Source organism: Carya illinoinensis, chromosome 11 (genome assembly GCF_018687715.1).
Source record: "Carya illinoinensis cultivar Pawnee chromosome 11, C.illinoinensisPawnee_v1, whole genome shotgun sequence".
In the NCBI taxonomy this organism is placed as follows: domain Eukaryota; kingdom Viridiplantae; phylum Streptophyta; class Magnoliopsida; order Fagales; family Juglandaceae; genus Carya; species Carya illinoinensis.
This window is the reverse complement of record NC_056762.1, coordinates 37,175,240-37,193,097: the sequence shown is the minus strand read 5'-3', so window position 1 is coordinate 37,193,097 and position 17,858 is coordinate 37,175,240. Positions and strand designations below refer to the sequence as shown.

General features: G+C 38.7%; 2 protein-coding genes across 4 annotated transcripts; one reads left to right on the top strand and one right to left on the bottom strand.

The window, feature by feature from the left end:
* Window positions 1-466: 466 nt before the first annotated feature.
* On the top strand, window positions 467-3,477 carry LOC122280534 (DEAD-box ATP-dependent RNA helicase 47, mitochondrial). Of its 2 annotated transcripts, none has more exons than XM_043091477.1 (2): window positions 467-619; window positions 1,553-3,477. In XM_043091477.1, the coding sequence occupies exon 2, from the start codon at window positions 1,556-1,558 to the stop codon at window positions 3,233-3,235; it is 1,680 nt and encodes a 559-aa protein (XP_042947411.1). In that variant the 5' UTR covers window positions 467-619; window positions 1,553-1,555; the 3' UTR covers window positions 3,236-3,477. The 2 variants fall into 2 exon arrangements, with proteins under 2 accessions (XP_042947411.1, XP_042947412.1); XM_043091478.1 differs by having other exon boundaries at window positions 489-619; window positions 1,441-3,477.
* Window positions 3,478-5,141: 1,664 nt separating this feature from the next.
* Window positions 5,142-8,577, bottom strand: LOC122280532 (bifunctional UDP-glucose 4-epimerase and UDP-xylose 4-epimerase 1-like). 2 transcript variants are annotated; one of them, XM_043091473.1, is made up of 10 exons: window positions 8,433-8,577; window positions 8,061-8,281; window positions 7,698-7,747; window positions 7,241-7,376; window positions 6,823-6,924; window positions 6,471-6,698; window positions 6,179-6,260; window positions 5,916-5,998; window positions 5,751-5,842; window positions 5,142-5,514 (listed from the first exon to the last, which is right to left on the bottom strand). In XM_043091473.1, exons 1-10 carry the CDS (start codon window positions 8,470-8,472, stop codon window positions 5,430-5,432), a joined length of 1,119 nt encoding a protein of 372 aa, XP_042947407.1. In that variant the 5' UTR covers window positions 8,473-8,577; the 3' UTR covers window positions 5,142-5,429. The 2 variants fall into 2 exon arrangements, with proteins under 2 accessions (XP_042947407.1, XP_042947408.1); XM_043091474.1 differs by having other exon boundaries at window positions 8,480-8,564.
* Window positions 8,578-17,858: the final 9,281 nt, after the last annotated feature.

The window sequence follows — 17,858 nt, the reverse complement described above, 5'->3', positions numbered from 1 at the left end:
TTAATCAAAAGTTAAAAAGTGACATATTTTTATCTAAAGATTTACCTAAACTAATATTAATGCTTTTTTTTTTTTTTTTAAGAGGAGAGTATGGTATTCCAATTTTATTAATAACTCTTATTTATGGTGGAGGAAAACTGCAGTAACAATCCCAACACGTGGGGGTTACATATAGATATAAAACCCAAACCTAGGCCTCCTAATGTTAATGCTCTAATATCATAATAATAATTGCAATATTTACTTGAAGTTTGAAATAAAAATGAAATGAAATATTATTTTTTGTCTTATATTTTTTCATCTTTATCGTATTTACTAATAGGCCATATTTTAAAGTGATTATATATTTATGTGACTGATATATAAAATTATTTAAGATATATTAAAGTCATAAAATGTGAAATTGAAATTTAGGATTGTGCCTCCAACACGGGACAAGCGCTGGCACAGCTCCAAACGACGACGTAACACTTTATCTATTTGTGGTTGAGTTTACAATCCAAACCATTATAACCATCCCCTCGAAGGCTCGAAGCAGTCATCTTCTCATCCGAGCTCTGCTCTGCAAGAAGGTCACAGGGACTAGGGAGCATCGTTTGAGCTACCAACGACATTGAAAGTATGCTTCTCACTTCACCTCTTTATATATATCTTTTGGTTGTCCCAAGTTTGAGAATCTTAATACTAATATTTTAGTTCTACTTTGTATCTGCTTTTGCTTGACCATTTTGTGGGTACAGAACATTGACGGTTTAAATTATTTTCTTGGTTTTCCAAAGGAAAAAAAAGCGTGTCCTTTTTAATAACGCGTTTCAGTTTCTACCTAGTTCATTCTTTCTATTCACTACACACTTTCATCTTTTGGCACGACCGTTGTTTGACAAAGTGCCTCTACCAGTTGGGAATGGGTTTTGTTTGGCTTCAAGTGTTTAAAGAACCAGAAATCTCAGTGTTCGATTATGTTTTATTAGAAATACTGAAATAAAAGACGAATGATATCGAATAAGAATTATACAGCATCATCAAACAAAACTTTTAGTTTAGAAGCAAGTTCTAAAACTTTAGTGCTCTTATAATGAATGGCTGAGATACGGAAACGTTGTTATAAAAGAACGTAAATGCTTTGAAGGTTTCAGTTTATATACGTGGAAAATATCTTATTATCTGCTGTAGCTGTTTTATATCTGCAATTTCACTGTTGAACTTGAAAACCAGAAGATTGAGTTGTTAGCACCTATTTTTTGATGATTTTTATTAGTTTGGTTGGTTTGCTCATCTATTACTCTGTGTTAACTTTAAGTATATTTTAATGAGCATATGGGTCGCAGATAAGTGGAATCGCTAGTTCTGGGATGCATAGGAACTAGATGATATTTTTTTGTCGCATCATAGTTTATTATCTTTAAATTGTAGCTTGAGCTTGAGCTTGATCTCCTTCAGGGGTTATTATCTCTGTTTACATACAATGGCTTTTAGCAGCCATGGGTTTTCTTGTGCTGCCGGAATAAGCTATTGCAAATAAGTTAGCTTGCTGATTAAAAAATCTTTACAGAGGATGCCAACATTAACCTCAACGCGGTTGCTTCTTCTTGTTGGTGAGTCGTCACCTTTCAAGAAGCTATCACATGTGTCTAGGACAGCTTGGGTGCACAGAAGCATACGTTTTTTGAGTAGGGTTGAGCGGGACCGTGGGCCCCTCACTCTTGCAAGTCTTGGGTGCAAGAGTGAATTTGAAGCAACAGACAAGAACAAAACAAATAAATATAAGCAGTTGAGTTCTCCTATTGAAGTTCCTAAGAGTAAACTCAATGCAGCTGGAAGTAACGAAATCAAGGCAGTTGAGAGAAAAAAATTGCTTGAAATAGAGTCGGCTCCATTTGCGGCGAAGTCTTTTTCTGAGCTTGGCCTCCCAACTTTATTAATAGAGAGGCTAGAGGGTGAAGGCTTTACAGTTCCAACTGATGTACAGTCTGCAGCGATTCCTACCATACTAAAGAGTCACGACGTTGTGATTCAGTCCTACACTGGTTCAGGAAAAACATTGGCTTATCTTCTTCCTATACTCTCTGAAGTGGGCCCTCTTATGAAGAAATCTTCTGATGATGATGGGAAATCTGCAAAGAAAATGGAAATAGAAGCAGTAATTGTGGCTCCCTCCAGGGAGCTGGGCATGCAAATAGTAAGGGAGGTTGAGAAGATTTTGGGACCTGCAAACAAAAGGGTGGTTCAGCAGCTTGTTGGCGGTGCAAACCGATCAAGGCAGGAAGAAGCTCTCAAGAAAAACAAGCCAGCTATTGTCGTCGGTACACCTGGTCGGATTGCTGAGATTAGTGCATCTGGAAAACTTCACACTCATGGATGTCGTTTCTTGGTCTTAGATGAAGTGGATGAGCTACTTTCATTTAATTTCCGAGAGGACATGCACCGGATACTAGAACATGTAGGTAGGAGATCAGGTGCAGACCCTCGTGGGGTGAAAAGCCCACTTACCCAACGGGCTGAACGCCAGACCATCATGGTGTCTGCAACAGTGCCATTTTCAGTAATAAGGGCAGCCAGGAGCTGGGGTCATGATCCACTCCTTGTCCAAGCCAAAAAAGTCACCACACTTGAATCCCTCCCTCCATCAGGACCCATTAAATTGTCGGGGTCCATGTCCACTTCAAGTTCAAACTCGAATGCACAGCCTCATCCTGCAGTAGAGAGCCTGCCCCCCTCTTTAAAACACTACCATTGTGTCACAAAGTTACAACACAAGGTTGATACATTGCGAAGATGTGTACATGCACTTGATGCCAAGTCTGTTATAGCTTTCATGAACCACACAAAGCAGCTGAAGGATGCTGTCTTCAAGCTAGAGGCTCGTGGGATGACAGCTGCAGAGCTTCATGGTGATCTTGGGAAGCTTGCTAGATCGACAACTTTAAAAAAATTCAAGAACGGGGAGTTGAGAGTTCTTGTGACAAATGAACTATCAGCCAGGGGTTTGGATGTGGCAGAATGTGATCTTGTGGTTAATCTGGACTTACCCACAGACTCCATTCATTATGCACATCGAGCTGGCCGGACGGGTCGGCTTGGTAGGAAAGGTACTGTGGTAACCATATGCGAAGAGTCAGAAGTTTTTGTCGTGAAGAAGCTGCAGAAGCAGCTTGGCATTCCCATTCCAGCTTGTGAGTTCACAGAGGGCAAGCTTGTTATAACTGAAGAAGTGAAAACTCTAGCTGTAAGTTGACTACATTTTACATCATCAGCTCACTGTCTTCCTGAATCAATATAGATAAATTTTCTCTCGCCTTTTGTTTTCCTTGCTTCTGTCCGGATATATTAGAGGTATGTTCTAGGGACTAGTCCATTCTTGCATCAGTTGCTGATTGCAAGGTAATCCACTAAACAGGGACTCTCCACATAATTGACAATTTTGTGCAGAACTTGAAGTTCATACTGGGAAAAGAAATACAGACCAAAATTATCCTTGCTTTTGCCTAATAAGTAGAGAAGGGTTTTTTTTTTTTTTTTTTTTTTTGGGAAAAGAAAAACCGGGGGGGGGGGGGGGGGGGGGGTTGGGTGACGAGTGTTAAGTAGGGAAGTTTCTTGAGGAGTTTGCTCATAAATGCAATGTTTTACATGAGTAACCCGAAGCATCATCAGACAATTCTCTTACTAAGCTTGTAAGCTGACAAGAAAGTACAAGTGGCAATGGCAAGGAAAGTTGCAAATGCATGAATTGATGATGGTTGCTTTCCAGAGTGATGCAGCTTTGCTCAATCTGGCCTGTGGCCCTTATTGCTACTAAAATGATGACACAGGAGAGGTAATCCTCTAACAGGTAGATGCTACCAATGAAGCATCCTTCGCGAGAGATACTTTATTACAAAAAGAAGAATACGTAAGTTGTTGAAGAAACATAGTTAGCAAAATGAGCGTGATCACTCAACTTGGTTTTGCCAGTTGATTATCAATTGATTTAGGCCACATGTAAGATTAGAATATATTAATCACTAGCTCACAATCTGACCCCCAGTGCACTGCTTTAGGCTGAAATCGTTTCTATTTAACAATTCCGCCCGTCATTCCAGAAAACAATGTATAATGGCTTTTTGCGGGTTGGAGTCGACCAAATCATGCATATTGGAATTGGGTGTTGGAGATAAGAAGAGGACATAAACTGGCTACCACTGGCGAAATATAGACCGTTGATCAACAATAAACAACTAACACATCTCTTATCTTCTTTCATTTCATTCCCATCCAACCAGCGGATTGTCTTTTTGTTGATGACTGAGGAGGCCCAATCACTGCTTCATCTAAGTTCATGCCAACCTTGTTTAAGCCAGCTTATGTTCTGTTATTTCAAATTTAAAAATAAAAATAAAAAACTAATTCCTGTTCTTTAGCATAGAATAACCAGAGAACCATAAACTTGCACGCAATGTTCTACACAACATTATTATTATTATTATTTTGTTTTAAAATAAAGAAGTTTATCATTGTCGTTTGCCATCATCCTAATCCATGAGTTCCCCCACAAGACCATCCTTGTTCGATGATAAAAAATGCTGATTCCAAAGCTACGGCTCATCCTCTCTCGCCTAGAAACCGGCACGGCTCTATCTCTTTCTTTGGATGCTTTCAAGTTTGAAGAGACAAATTCCCTAAATAACACTGCAAAAGATAAAAGAGGCTTCGTTTTACGATTTGCTTCATTACCGAGAAGCTTATTTTTGGGTGTGAAATACTGAAATTCACCCTCCACTTCCAGCAACCTGTAGCGACGGGAGCTGACAACCAAAAAAGCATGCTGATTCATGCCGTAATCACAACGGCAAAACTCGAGAGTGCTGACTATAGAGTCTTTTAAGTACAACCTAGAGGCAGGTTTTGAATCTTTCATGATTTCATCTAAAATTACTTGGGTCATTTGGATCTGGGTTAAAGTGCTTAAAAGAGTTGGGGAAGATTGATCATAGATCATCAGATATCAATTTGAATAAACCACTTTGAAATTCATATCCGTTTGCTTAAGTGAGAGTTTATTCCAACGATGACAGAATTACCCATATTATAAGAGTAATTTGAACGGAACATTTTTTTATTACTAATTGTAATAAATTAAATATAGAGGACAAAAGACAGTTGTATACAAAAAAGCAAATTGCATACTTATGTAACATGGTATTTCAATTATCTTTAAACTTAAATTATCAAACTCAACATTTAATATAAAAATTGGATGACGTGGCTAAACAGAAGCAAAACTCTTGCTTCGAAAATTACATATGTTATAGATTACTAAACATTACATATGTTATAGATTACTAAACACATTTATTTTCCTATATGGCTAGGCAGATAGCTCAAAAAATGTGGAATGTGATCCGGTAAAATGTGATGACAAAGGGTTTGTACAAATCGTACATTTCGCACCATCATGGCTTGGACTGGTATCCCCATGGATTGGTGCTTGCCCATTTCCATTGGTCCCTGCACATCTCCTGAATACCATATTTTGCCCTGAAAAAAGCACCAAAGTAGCTGAAAGAACTATCGTCGCCAAGAGACATACAAACATTATCAGACATTTATCAGCAATATAACCATGGCCATAGGATAGTCAGAGTAGTAGTACAATCAAGTAAGTTCTAGAGGATCCATCTCATAGAAAAAGTTGTAGCATCAGGAACATGAAAGAATGCCGCCAATGTAATGCAACTTAAAATGCATGTAAAAAGCATAAAATAACTGCATACTTCCATCCAAGTTCTTTCTCTGCTTTATCTGTAGAAGCATAAACAGCAGTAGCGTCTCCTGGCCTCCTTGGGCATAGCTTAATGGGGATTTTCTAAAATACATAACATAAGAAAAAATTAGCATTTTCCCAATATATCCAACAGAGAAGTGGGAGGGGGAGTCACCTTGCCAGAAGCTTTCTCAAATGCAGCGACCATTTCGAGCACAGATGTACCACAGCCCGTCCCCAAGTTGTAGGCCGTGCAACCTAGAAGAGTAATCTGTTAATACACTTTTGCCTTACCCAAATGCTAAAGCACGATTGTTGTAGAAAACCCAAGACAATGTATTGGCTCAAAAACATGGAAATTGTTGAATTCACAACAAACAATTAACAGGTGGTAGCAAATTCATTAACATCTAAGTGTGTATGATGAAAAACGATAACCTATATTCTTTGTTGTGAAAAGCTTCCGAAGCGCAGCAATGTGACCATCTGCCAAGTCCATGACATGGATGTAATCTCGGATCTGTTTATCAGAAGCACAATTGCTACTTTGTAAGCAGAATGGAAAGTCATTTCAATTAAAGTTTTGCGATGACAGAAAGTCAAATATTAGTACGAGGCTTACAAATGATTGTAAGTGGAAATACACAACTACATATGGTCTACATCAAACAGGTGCATCAGAAATCTTATCCAATCCTAATCGATATTCTTTACTGGAAAAAGAACATACCGCACTACCGTCCTTTGTTGGATAATCATGACCATATACGTTAAGCTCAGGCAATCTACCAACAGCTACTTGCTGTATGTACGGCATGAGATTGTTTGGGATACCCTTTGGATCTTCACCAATTCTACCACTCTCATGAGCCCCAACAGGATTGAAGTACCTAAGTAGTATAATTCTCCAATCTGGCTCTGCCAACTGAATATCTCGAGCAATTTCCTCAGAGAAAAGCTAGAAAGATAAAACAAATAAAATGTCAGGGAAAAAAGAAAAAGCACTCCTCTGAACACAAGAAAACCCATGGGTGTTATAGAAAGAATTGCTATAGAAAACTTTAATAAGACAATATTTCTACCTTGGTCCTTCCATAGGGATTCATAGCTTGCAACTTGAAATCCTCAACACAAGGTATTTTTTCAGGTTGACCATAAACAGTTGCAGATGATGAGAAAACCATCTACTTCCCCACATGAAAATATTACTTATGTCAGTAGGGGTAGAGCATAACAACAAGCGACGAAATCCATACAAAAAGGTGCACACGCTGAGACTAAGCATTTCTGTATTAAAGTTCAACAGCTGGAGATGAATGCTATAACTACTCAGGACAGGTAAAAGAATCAGACACTGAACATTACAACCTTCAGAATTTAGTGGTTAGATATCTTATTCACTTCTGGATATCTGCTATTCCTATTTGCCATCATATAACTCACAGGTGCTAGATTCTAAAACAAGACAAATAAGCTCAAGAAATTAAATCAGAGGTGCACCTTTTTGCAATTGTATTTCGCCATAACCTCGTAAAGATTGATAGTACCAACTAGATTGTTATCGAAATAGCGGCGAGGATGCGCAACACTCTCCCCAACAGCTTTTAGGCCAGCAAAATGGATCACGGCATCAAATCTGTCTCAAATTAGGCAAAAATGGCATCACAAAAGAACGCTCTGAAAAAGTCTCAAATTCTTTTTCCTTAAAAAGTTTTCAGGAAAAGAAAAAAAAAAAAAAAAAGATTTTAAAAGATCCACAAGTATCTTATTTGTTTTTTTTTTTGAATGATTCACACGTATCTATGGAGATCTTTTACATTAAATCTCCAGAACAAGAAAGTGAATAAAATTAAAAATCTTAGCACTGCTGGCAAAACCGAAGATCACCCTACAATTGGTATAATCGAGTTGAAATATATTAAAACTAGAAAAAGGCGTCTCAGATTAATTAACAGACCGTGTTCGAGAAAAGAGCTTCTCCAAGTCATCTTTGTTCCGAAGATCACCCTGCAACCAAACCAACACATAGTACGATGAAATCAAGCCAAAACCCATTCATTCGACACTAACAATAAACCGCTTGGAGAATGGATGAAAATACGAAATTACGAATGCCCCCATTCATTTACACTAACAAAATTTAATTGAGTTCTATCACTTGCCCTCAGTAAACCTTAATCGAGTTCTCTTACTAGAAAATAAAAAATGAGCATTACCAGTAATTACGTTTATTCTTTAACTCATTTTCTCGAAAGCCAAAATACAACAGATTATAGAGACTCAAAGGGGAAAAATAGAAAGAAAGAGGGAAATCTGATACCAGATGGAATTGGAGTTTCTGAGAAAGTTCCGGCCCCACCAAGTCCCGGATCCTATCAACTGCCACCGTAACAGAATTGTCAAGATTGTCAAAGATGGAAACCCTAAACCCCTCCTTAAGCAGCTGGACGACGGTGTGAGAGCCGATGAACCCGGCCCCGCCGGTCACCAGAATCTTCCGCTCCGACGATGCCATCTTAAACCACAGCAAAACGGAATAATCTATCGAGAAAAAGCAGCAGTGAGAGAGAGAGAGAGAGAGAGAGAGAGAGAGAGCAGAAGCACGTAAGAGCGGAGATTGAGCAAATCGAGTGTGTGTGTCAGAAATAGGGTTAAAAAGCAGAGACAGTGAGGCAGAGAGAGAGAGAGAGACGCAGAAAGCAACAGTGTGTTTGCTTTGGCGCGCTTTCCATTCGGTACCGTTTTGATGGTTATAGAGTCAAATCGTGCGAGTCCGACACCCTCAACCTTAAAGCCATGGGATGATATATAAATAGGAAAACGCTGCTGGGTATCCAAGTGTACCGCTCGGGAAAACAAATTTATTTTTTTATTTTTTAAATATATAAAAATCCATTAAAAATATAAAAAAAAATTATAATTAGACGACATACTGACATAGTAGCCCTACCCATATAAATATAAAATCACTAAAAATATTATTAATTTATGATTAAAAATAATAAAAATTAATAATAATAAGTTCATAACGTATCATTTATTTATTTATTTATAATTTATTAAATCTTAACTGTCAAATTTGGCTACCGGCTAAATAAAGGAAATCCCATTATAATGACGTGTAATATAAAAACCTTAAATGGGGCCATATAATTTAAAAAATTGCTTCGTAAATCACAAAGTTTGGGCTTAAATGCCACATTCTGCAAAAATTACATCTATTTTTCCATGAAAATATCATGAGATGGTACAGGAAGGAACTTTTTGGGTTATTAACAGTGTTCTTTTCTTCCTGAGGTCCCCCTGGTTTTAGAGTTATGAGCTGCAATAGAGAGAATAGATACATACAAGATGGAATTCATGGTTAGTCAATTGAGAAAAATCCTTAATATTTAAGATGATAGGAATAAAACTATAAAAAGGAAGAATAATGCTATTTTTTATTTCAATATTTGCTGTACCCAATGGTACTGGGTGATGCGGCGAGTAGTGATACATAAAGTCGTTGAATGCGTAAGCATCGCGTAATCGTTTTGAAAAAAACTGAGCTCTATTATTAAAATTAATTTTTTTCATATGGGTTATGTATTTACTTACTTTTTTCAAAAAGATTATACGATGCTTGCATACTCCATGACTGCAAATATCATTTCTTGAACAATAATTGGTATAGTGGTATCTGACTGTATATAAACAACAATTACGCCATACATCCCATACATCAGATATATAATGCAAAATACAAAACATGTAGCTGTAGATGCAAGGACAGTTGTCATAAGAGGACTGCTTTGCTGGATGAAGTAAAGACTACAGATGCCATCACCAAATATGCATTCTAAGAAGAATATGGATCACCCACTTTGCTTTCTTACAGAATGGCATATATCATCGAGCATCATATGTACAAGCTCTAGTCAACTTCAGGATAATGTTCAGAATAAAGAGCACCAACTACCACATTTCACCATGATTCATTGATTCCTCTAAACTAACCTTCTCCGTTCGGAAAATCTACATCTCACAGCATTCAAGTCGATTTAGCTTACCTTTGATTGGATATGAAGTCCATTATACTCGAAAGATTACTAGTTATCAGAAATGGATCTTATCCACTCAAGGAATAGCATAGAGCAAATCCAATAAACACCTATTTAAATCCGTTTCTCTCCATTGAATGTAGTTCACGAGCCTGTGATACATTTTATAGCATACACACGATAGAAAATACCAACCAAGAAAAGCAATCCAATTCAGTCATAATATAACTCTAATGAATTAATCATATAGGGTATATCATGTACCAGAAGTTAGGATGATCAACTTGAAATATAGATTTCCATTTCATACACTTCAAATCTCTGAAAAGTGTTGGTTTGTCCGCCACAGAAATGCAGGGCCGTTAAGAAGACAAAAGGCACCAATTCGAGATCTTATAAGCATAACACAGCCATCAATACTGCTTAAGCAAGCCTGATAGAATGTAAGTTGATCAGACTGATGCTGTATACAAAGAATCAAATTGAGAAATTTGTTAGCAACCTTATCTTCGTTACTCAATCATTTCAAGGTATCAACATTGTATCTGCACAAATATTGGCATTTGGATATACAGTTGTAGATACTGATTTACCACATCTAACAGAGACTGAATCCTCTTATAAGTAGCCCATCTTTCGAGAGGGATAAAAACAACTGAAGTTTCAGGTCTACGAAAGAAAGAGAGGAAACTACACTTCAGGTTTGGGAAGTCTGTGTTATAGACATCTTGTCTGTAACAAGCATATGAGACAGTACATTCATGTGATCTGTAAAAAAATATCAACAGCAACATGGGATGGTTGGCTTTACCAGCCTTCGGGGAATTCTTTTTTCCTTATTCTAGGAGTATTATTAAAGATCATTGCCGAGTTCCTTAGTACAGATTCTGCTGCTACCATACACATAAATACTTTGTTGAATATAAGTTAGAGGAGAACAGAAAAACACGGTTGTTGGATGCCTTACATGATCATTGATATTTATAAATCCACTTTGTTCTACCTTTATTGATTATATCATTCAAAAAAGATAGATCAGAAGGCGAGCAACCGTGACCTGTATCCACCATATTTAGTGAAACCCTATGGACTTTGTTTTTCTTGCAAACTTGACTCGTGTCCTCTTCAACTTCCAATGATAAAGAAGTTGTACACAGATTGTCAGATGCTTTGCCCATCATAACACCTGAGACATAATCCCCTAACCTTCTAGGAAATTCAAGAATTTGCAAGTGACGGGAAGGACTTCAACAGAATTACATATTGGATTTGTGCAAGCAGATGCATCCAAGGGAAAATCCAAAGGGGCTAACAAGGGCTCGTGTGCTTTATCATGGTTAGCATTGTCCATGCAAGACGTAGTGGTCAAGACAGCTGTAGCAGCAGCATTGGTTCCATCAAACTGTGTCCCATTTAGTGGATTTCTTGGTTCAGTGTCCCCCTCTTTGTGAAATCTTGCCGGTAGATTCTGTCATTGAACAAATCTCTCTTCCATAAGCATTTCCAAGAACCAAATATGTAGAACAAAAACGTCAACACTTGCCACTGTGATTAAGAGAGAACATTTCATCGAGACCCTGTCCCTCTAAGTGTTAACCTCCATGAATTCAAGATTTTTTTTAGAACTGAGGAAATTGGAATATGTAGGTATGGTTTCCAGACTGCAGAAATCATGAAAATACATTTGCGAATATATCTATGTTTGCAGTTTCCAGGCTGCAAAATAGGTTCCCTAGCTAGAGCACTACAGCATTTACCTCTCTCTCGGCAGATATATGCATATAGGTTCCCTAAAAATATTTGCGAAGGGATCAACATCCTCCAGTTTCCGGACTGCAAAAGAGGTTCCCTAAATATTTGCCAATATTTCTACTTTTGCAGAGAGAGAGAGAGAGAGAGAGAGAGCTTAGAACAATAAGTTGGGAGTGAGTGCACTCATCAAATATGTTAGACGCCAGTAAGTACGCAATGGGGGTACTTACACGAGTAAGAAATGGGGCTTATTTTCTTCGTAAACTTTTAGCAATGTATAAACTGGAAAACTTTGCATTGCAGCTCCTCCTATTAATTAATATTCTTCATGTTTGTTTTACAAATCCTATATAGCTACCTGGAACTTCTGGCAGTGAATATGTCAAAATGGATTTTATTCAATATCCTTTCTGAGGATTTTATCCCCTTATATAGAACATCAGTACATGACTATGTACTGTCTAATTTGAGCGGGAAGAGCCCCTACAATTACGCCTGATTTTTAGGCCGCAGCGCCGTATGTAGCCTCCCCCTATTTAGCAGCTTTGACTAGCCTACCTATATATATAAACTAAACTGCTACAATTGTATAGTATCACAGATATTACAAATAAAAGATGGACTGTTATACGTTGACAGCCCCCCTCAAATTGATGCCCGTAGATCAACAAGCATCAATTTGCTACTTAGGAAGTAATGTCGATGACGAGTGAGAGCCTTGGTGAAAATATCAGCAATTTGTAGTTCAGTAGAAACATGTGGAAGAGTGATAACACGAGCTTCAAATGCTTCACGGATAGAGTGACAATCGACTTCAATATGTTTCGTGCGTTCATGATAGACAGGATTGGCAGTGATCTGAATAGCACTCGTATTATCGGCATGTAGAGGTGTGGGATCGGTCTCAGAAAAATCTAGCTCAGCAAGCATACCTCGAAGCCAAATAATTTCAGAACAAGCTAAAGACATCGCTCGGTATTCAGATTCCGTAGAAGACTTAGAAACTCGGTCTTGTTTCTTACTCTTCCAAGAGACCAATGCATTATCTAAGAACACACACCAACCAGTGATGGAACGACGTGTATCCGCACAACCAGCCCAATCAGCATCGCTATAAGCAGCAAGACGAGTCGAGTTGCCGGCTGGGAAGAATAAACCACGAGCAGAAGTGCCATTAACATATCATATGATCCTACGAACAGCAGCCAGATGAAGATGACGAGGAGTTTGAAGAAACTGACTGACTTGCTGTACAGCAAAAGAAATGTCTGGTCTAGTAATAGTGAGATAAACAAGACTACCCACCAACTTTCGATATAAACTGGGATCAGAAAGTAAGTCATCCTCCTCTTTGTGAAGCTTGACATTTAATTCCATAGGAGTATCCACAAAAGTAGCCTCCTGTAGACCAGCTGTAGCCACCAAGTCACTAGCATACTTATGTTGATTGAGTGAAATACCAGAGGGACTACGATGCACCTCAAGACCAAGAAAATATGTGAGAGATCCAAGATCTTTCATATGAAAGGACTCTAAGAGATGAGTCTTGAGCTGGCCAAGTAAGACAGAATCGGAACCAGTGATCACAATATCATCAACATAGACTAAAAGAACAACAATACCCATGTTTGATTTCCGAAGAAACAATGAAGTATCATACTTGCTCTGCTTGAATGAAAATTGTAATAAAGTTGTGCGGAATTTATCAAACCAAGCCCTCGGAGCCTGTTTGAGACCATAAAGAGAGCGACGAAGCTTACACACATGTGAAGTCGAAGAGGTGAACAATCCCGGGGGTGGCTTCATATAAATACACTCTTTAAGATCTCCATGAAGGAAAGCATTCTTAACATCCATCTGATGTAGTGACCAATCACTGGAAGCAGCAAGAGCTAAAATTATACGAACAGTAGTCATCTTAGCCACAGGAGCAAAGGTCTCTTCATAATTGACACCATATTCTTGATTATTCCCGAGTGCAACAAGCCGAGCTTTGTAACGATCTAAACTTCCATCAGATTGGATTTTGACTGAATAAACCCATTTGCACCCCAGAGGAACAATGGTAGGAGGACACGGCTCAATGTCCCAGGTGTGGTTGGCCTTTAAAGCGTCAATTTCTTCCTGCATAGCTTGTCGCCAACAATCATGCTTGACAGCTTGTGAGTAGCATGTGGGAATATCAAAATTGGATAATGTAGTAGTAAGAGCAGAAACAAACCACCCATACCTATCCGGAGGTACTGATATTCGAGAAGAGCGACGTACCAAGTGCTCTGAAGGTGCTGCAACTGATTGATCCTGGAGCATGGTAGGATCAGATATTGGTTGAGCCACCGGAAGAGACTGTGAGTGGGAGCGTCTTGTATACACAATACCTGGTTTAAAACGGGAGCTGACTGGATGAAGATCTGAGACCTGCTGTTCAAAAGATGGGAGGACCACAGTAGAAGAAGAAGAAGAAGGTATAGAAGACACAGGAAAGAAATGTTGATTTTCAAAGAAAATAACATTCCGAGAAATGCGCGTATGATGTAAAGTGGGATCATAGCAAACAAATCCCTTTTGACACACATTATATCCCAAGAATGCACATTTAACAGATTGAGCAGATAATTTATGTCGCTCATGAGGAGATAAATGGACAAAACATACACAACCAAAGATACGAAGATTATCATAACTCGGTTGTTTAGCAAACAAGTGAAAATAGGGAGACTCCATGTGTAAGACTTGGAAAGGTAAACGATTAATCAAGTGAGTAGCAGTTTTCAGAGCCTCGACCCAGAACATGGATGGAACAAATGATTCTAACAAGAGTGTACGTACCACATCAAGAAGATGCCGATTTTTGCGTTCGGCTACTCCATTTTGTTGGGGAGTAGCAGGACATGAACGTTGATGAATAATACCTTTAGAAGCCAAGAATGCCTGAAACTCTGCAGACAAATATTCACCACCAGAATCTGTGCGTAATGTCTTAATAGTCGCAGAGAATTGATTGTCAATATACGTAAAAAACTCAGTGAAAGTACGAAAAACCTCAGATTTAGAGCGAAGAAAATAAACCCAAGTGAATCTGCTATAATCATCAATGAAAGTCACATAATATTTAAATTTTTCACGTGAACTAACCGGGGAAGGTCCCCAAACATCACTATGGATAAGATTAAAACAGTGAGAAGCTCTACTAGCATGTAACGGAAATGGAAGAATTTTACTTTTACCAAGTTTACAAGAATCACATTGAAGAGATAAAGAAGAACGTTCTTCATTATCAAGAAAACCCGAGTGCAATACATGAGATAAAATCTGAGCATTGGGATGGCCTAAACGACGATGCCACATCATACTCAAAGCTGGAACATTATGATAAGTAAATGACTTAATAGACGAAACTGAAGAAAGTAGTGGAACAGGTAAAAATAGTGGAAATAAACGCCCTACTTTAGGTCCCTTCGCGATCGGCTTCCCCGTTACCTGGTCCTGCACAACACATCCATCACCAGAAAAATGAACAGCATAATTTTTATCAACTAATTGACCAACAGAAATAAGATTGGTGGAAAGTTGAGGAGCAAGAAACACATCAGTAAATTGAGAAGAGGCATCTCCGATAGCGGCTATTGGCAAAGCACTACCATTGGCAGTCTGAATGGCAGATTGACCAGCATAGGGCCGAACATGACATAAAGCAGCAGGAGTATTCGTCATATGATTAGAAGCACCCGAGTCTACATACCAAAGTTTAGTTGTATTTTTACCTTGAAACCCCATTGCAGATAATGCCGAAACTAGCATTTGTTGCACCATTTCTGGTGTGCAGTAATTGGTTGCAGGAGGTGCAAGATCTGAGGAAGCCCCTGAGGAAGAGCCGTGTGCTACAGAAGTTTGAAATGCTTGAGCCTGACGATTCTGAGGGCGTATACGACAGTCTTTGATAATGTGACCCTTTTTCTTGTAATAAGAACAGTATTTCTTAGGACAATTAGCAGCAATATGCCCGTATTCCTTGCAGCAGAAACACTGTAAGGTGCGAGAATGAACAGGTGGTCCTCGTCGTTGAGCAGCATAAGCCATAGGAGGGAACCCTGAACTACCATGAGATTGTTCCAGAGAGGCTTGAGTACTGAGCCTTTGTTCTTCACGAAGTAACTCACCAAAACAAACATCAAGAGAAGGAACAGGCGAGCGATTCAGCAGAGAAGAGCGAACAGATTCATACTCGGGGCGGAGTTTCATAAGAAATTGATCACGACGACGAGTCTCGTGAAGACTTTGAATAGTGGAAAGAGAGGCAACAGGAACATCCGCAATAACCAAATCAGAATATTCGTTCCAAAGAGTCAGAAACACTGAATAATAGTCTTGGATGGAACGATTGTCATGTGAAAACAGGGCAATTGTATGCTCTAACTGAAAACGACGAGCACCATTATCTTGATGATATACTTTCTTTAAGTAAGTCCACATGAATTGAGCAGTACGATGAGGCCGTAAGTGGGTGATAATATGTGACTCAACTGAGCCAAGAAGCCAAGACATAATTCGAGCATCAAGCACATCCCAATCCTTGGATTTATCAGGATTAGATGCACAATCAGTGCCATCAATATGCCCCCAAAGATCTTTTCCTTTAAGAAAAAGTTCAAATTGAAATGCCCACGTAGAATAATTATTTCCCGAAAACTTGGTACATACAGGTACAGTGTCCATGTTAAAGGTCGAAAATATTATAAAAAAAAAAAAATCTGAGAAGAAGATTAACCACGGTTAAAAAAAAAAGGCTGAGAAACTGAAAGGTGAAATAAAATAATTGTGGCCGACCAACTGATAATGACAGAAAAAAATAACCGAGAATGATAAATAAAGGAAGGCCCCGAGAACCTGAGAGCTGAGACCAAAAGAAAAAAATTGACTGAAACCGTGTTACTACATAAAGAAAAAAATAACCGAGAATTATAAGCAAAGGACCGTGATTAACCGAGAATTATAAGCAAATTGACCGAAACCTGAAGGACCGTGAAAGTAAAAGAGATAAACCGAAAGTGAGGTACCAAAAGCAACCAACCAAAAAGTAACCAAAAGCAAGCCACGTGAAAGAGTGAGGTACCAAAAGCAACCAACCAAAAGTAACCAAAAGCAAGCCACGTGAAAGAGTGAGGTACCGAAAGTGATAATACCTCCAGAAGCTGTGCCGACAGCTACCTTGGGTGCAGAGCACTGACTGTTGAGCTGATAGTGCCGTAACTGGAATCTATGGAAGAACAGAGAGCGCGCACAAGAGAAAGAATAGGTTGGGTCTTGTACAGAGAACCGGGAGGAGAAGAAAAAAGAAGAGACCGAAACTTTCTGAAGAGCTGGATTTCTGAAGAGCTTATACAGAGAACCGGGAGGAGAAGGAAAAAGAAGAGACCGAAGCTTTCTGAAGAGCTGGATTTCTGAAGAGCTTCAGCGGTAGCTCGGTGAGAATTTCTGTAAAAAAAATTTCTGTAGGACCACAACAATAGAGATAGACCGAAACAAAAATTTCAAGAAAGCTCTGATACCATGTCAAAATGGATTTTATTCAATATCCTTTCTGAGGATTTTATCCCCTTATATAGAACATCAGTACATGACTATGTACTGTCTAATTTGAGCGGGAAGAGCCCCTACAATTACGCCTGATTTTTAGGCCGCAGTGCCGTATGTAGCCTCCCCCTATTTAGCAGCTTTGACTAGCCTACCTATATATATAAACTAAACTGCTACAATTGTATAGTATTACAGATATTACAAATAAAAGATGGACTGTTATACGTTGACAGAATATTGAACAATAAAATAGAAATTTCAAAAGAATTTTAGGAGACTGAGCTCTTTTTTTGTCCAGCTTCTTCTACTTGAACGTCTTGTTGGGCCAGTCTACCTTCTTCAATAACCGAACACTTCATAGAAGATACAAACCCGACCAATTTCACCCGTAAATAGAGGGCATTGATGAGAACTATACTTAGAGAGAGAGAGAGGGCCAGAGGGGTGGTGGGGGGTGGGGCGAACGTACCTTACAACAGATCTTCTTTGAACAGGGGTATCAGAATTTCCATCAGACAACGAAGCACTCGAAGCGACTGTAATTTCGTCAGTTGAATCCACAGACACTCCTCCTTCTTAACCACTGCCATGATCCTTATCCTGAATCAACTACTCAGCCACAATCGCAGAATTAAGAAGGATCTTGAACATCAAACAAACGAAAAATCAATTAGCATATACGGAATATGAAAATAGATTATCATGAAAACCAACTTAGCCCTGAAGAACACACATTAATCGAAAACGCA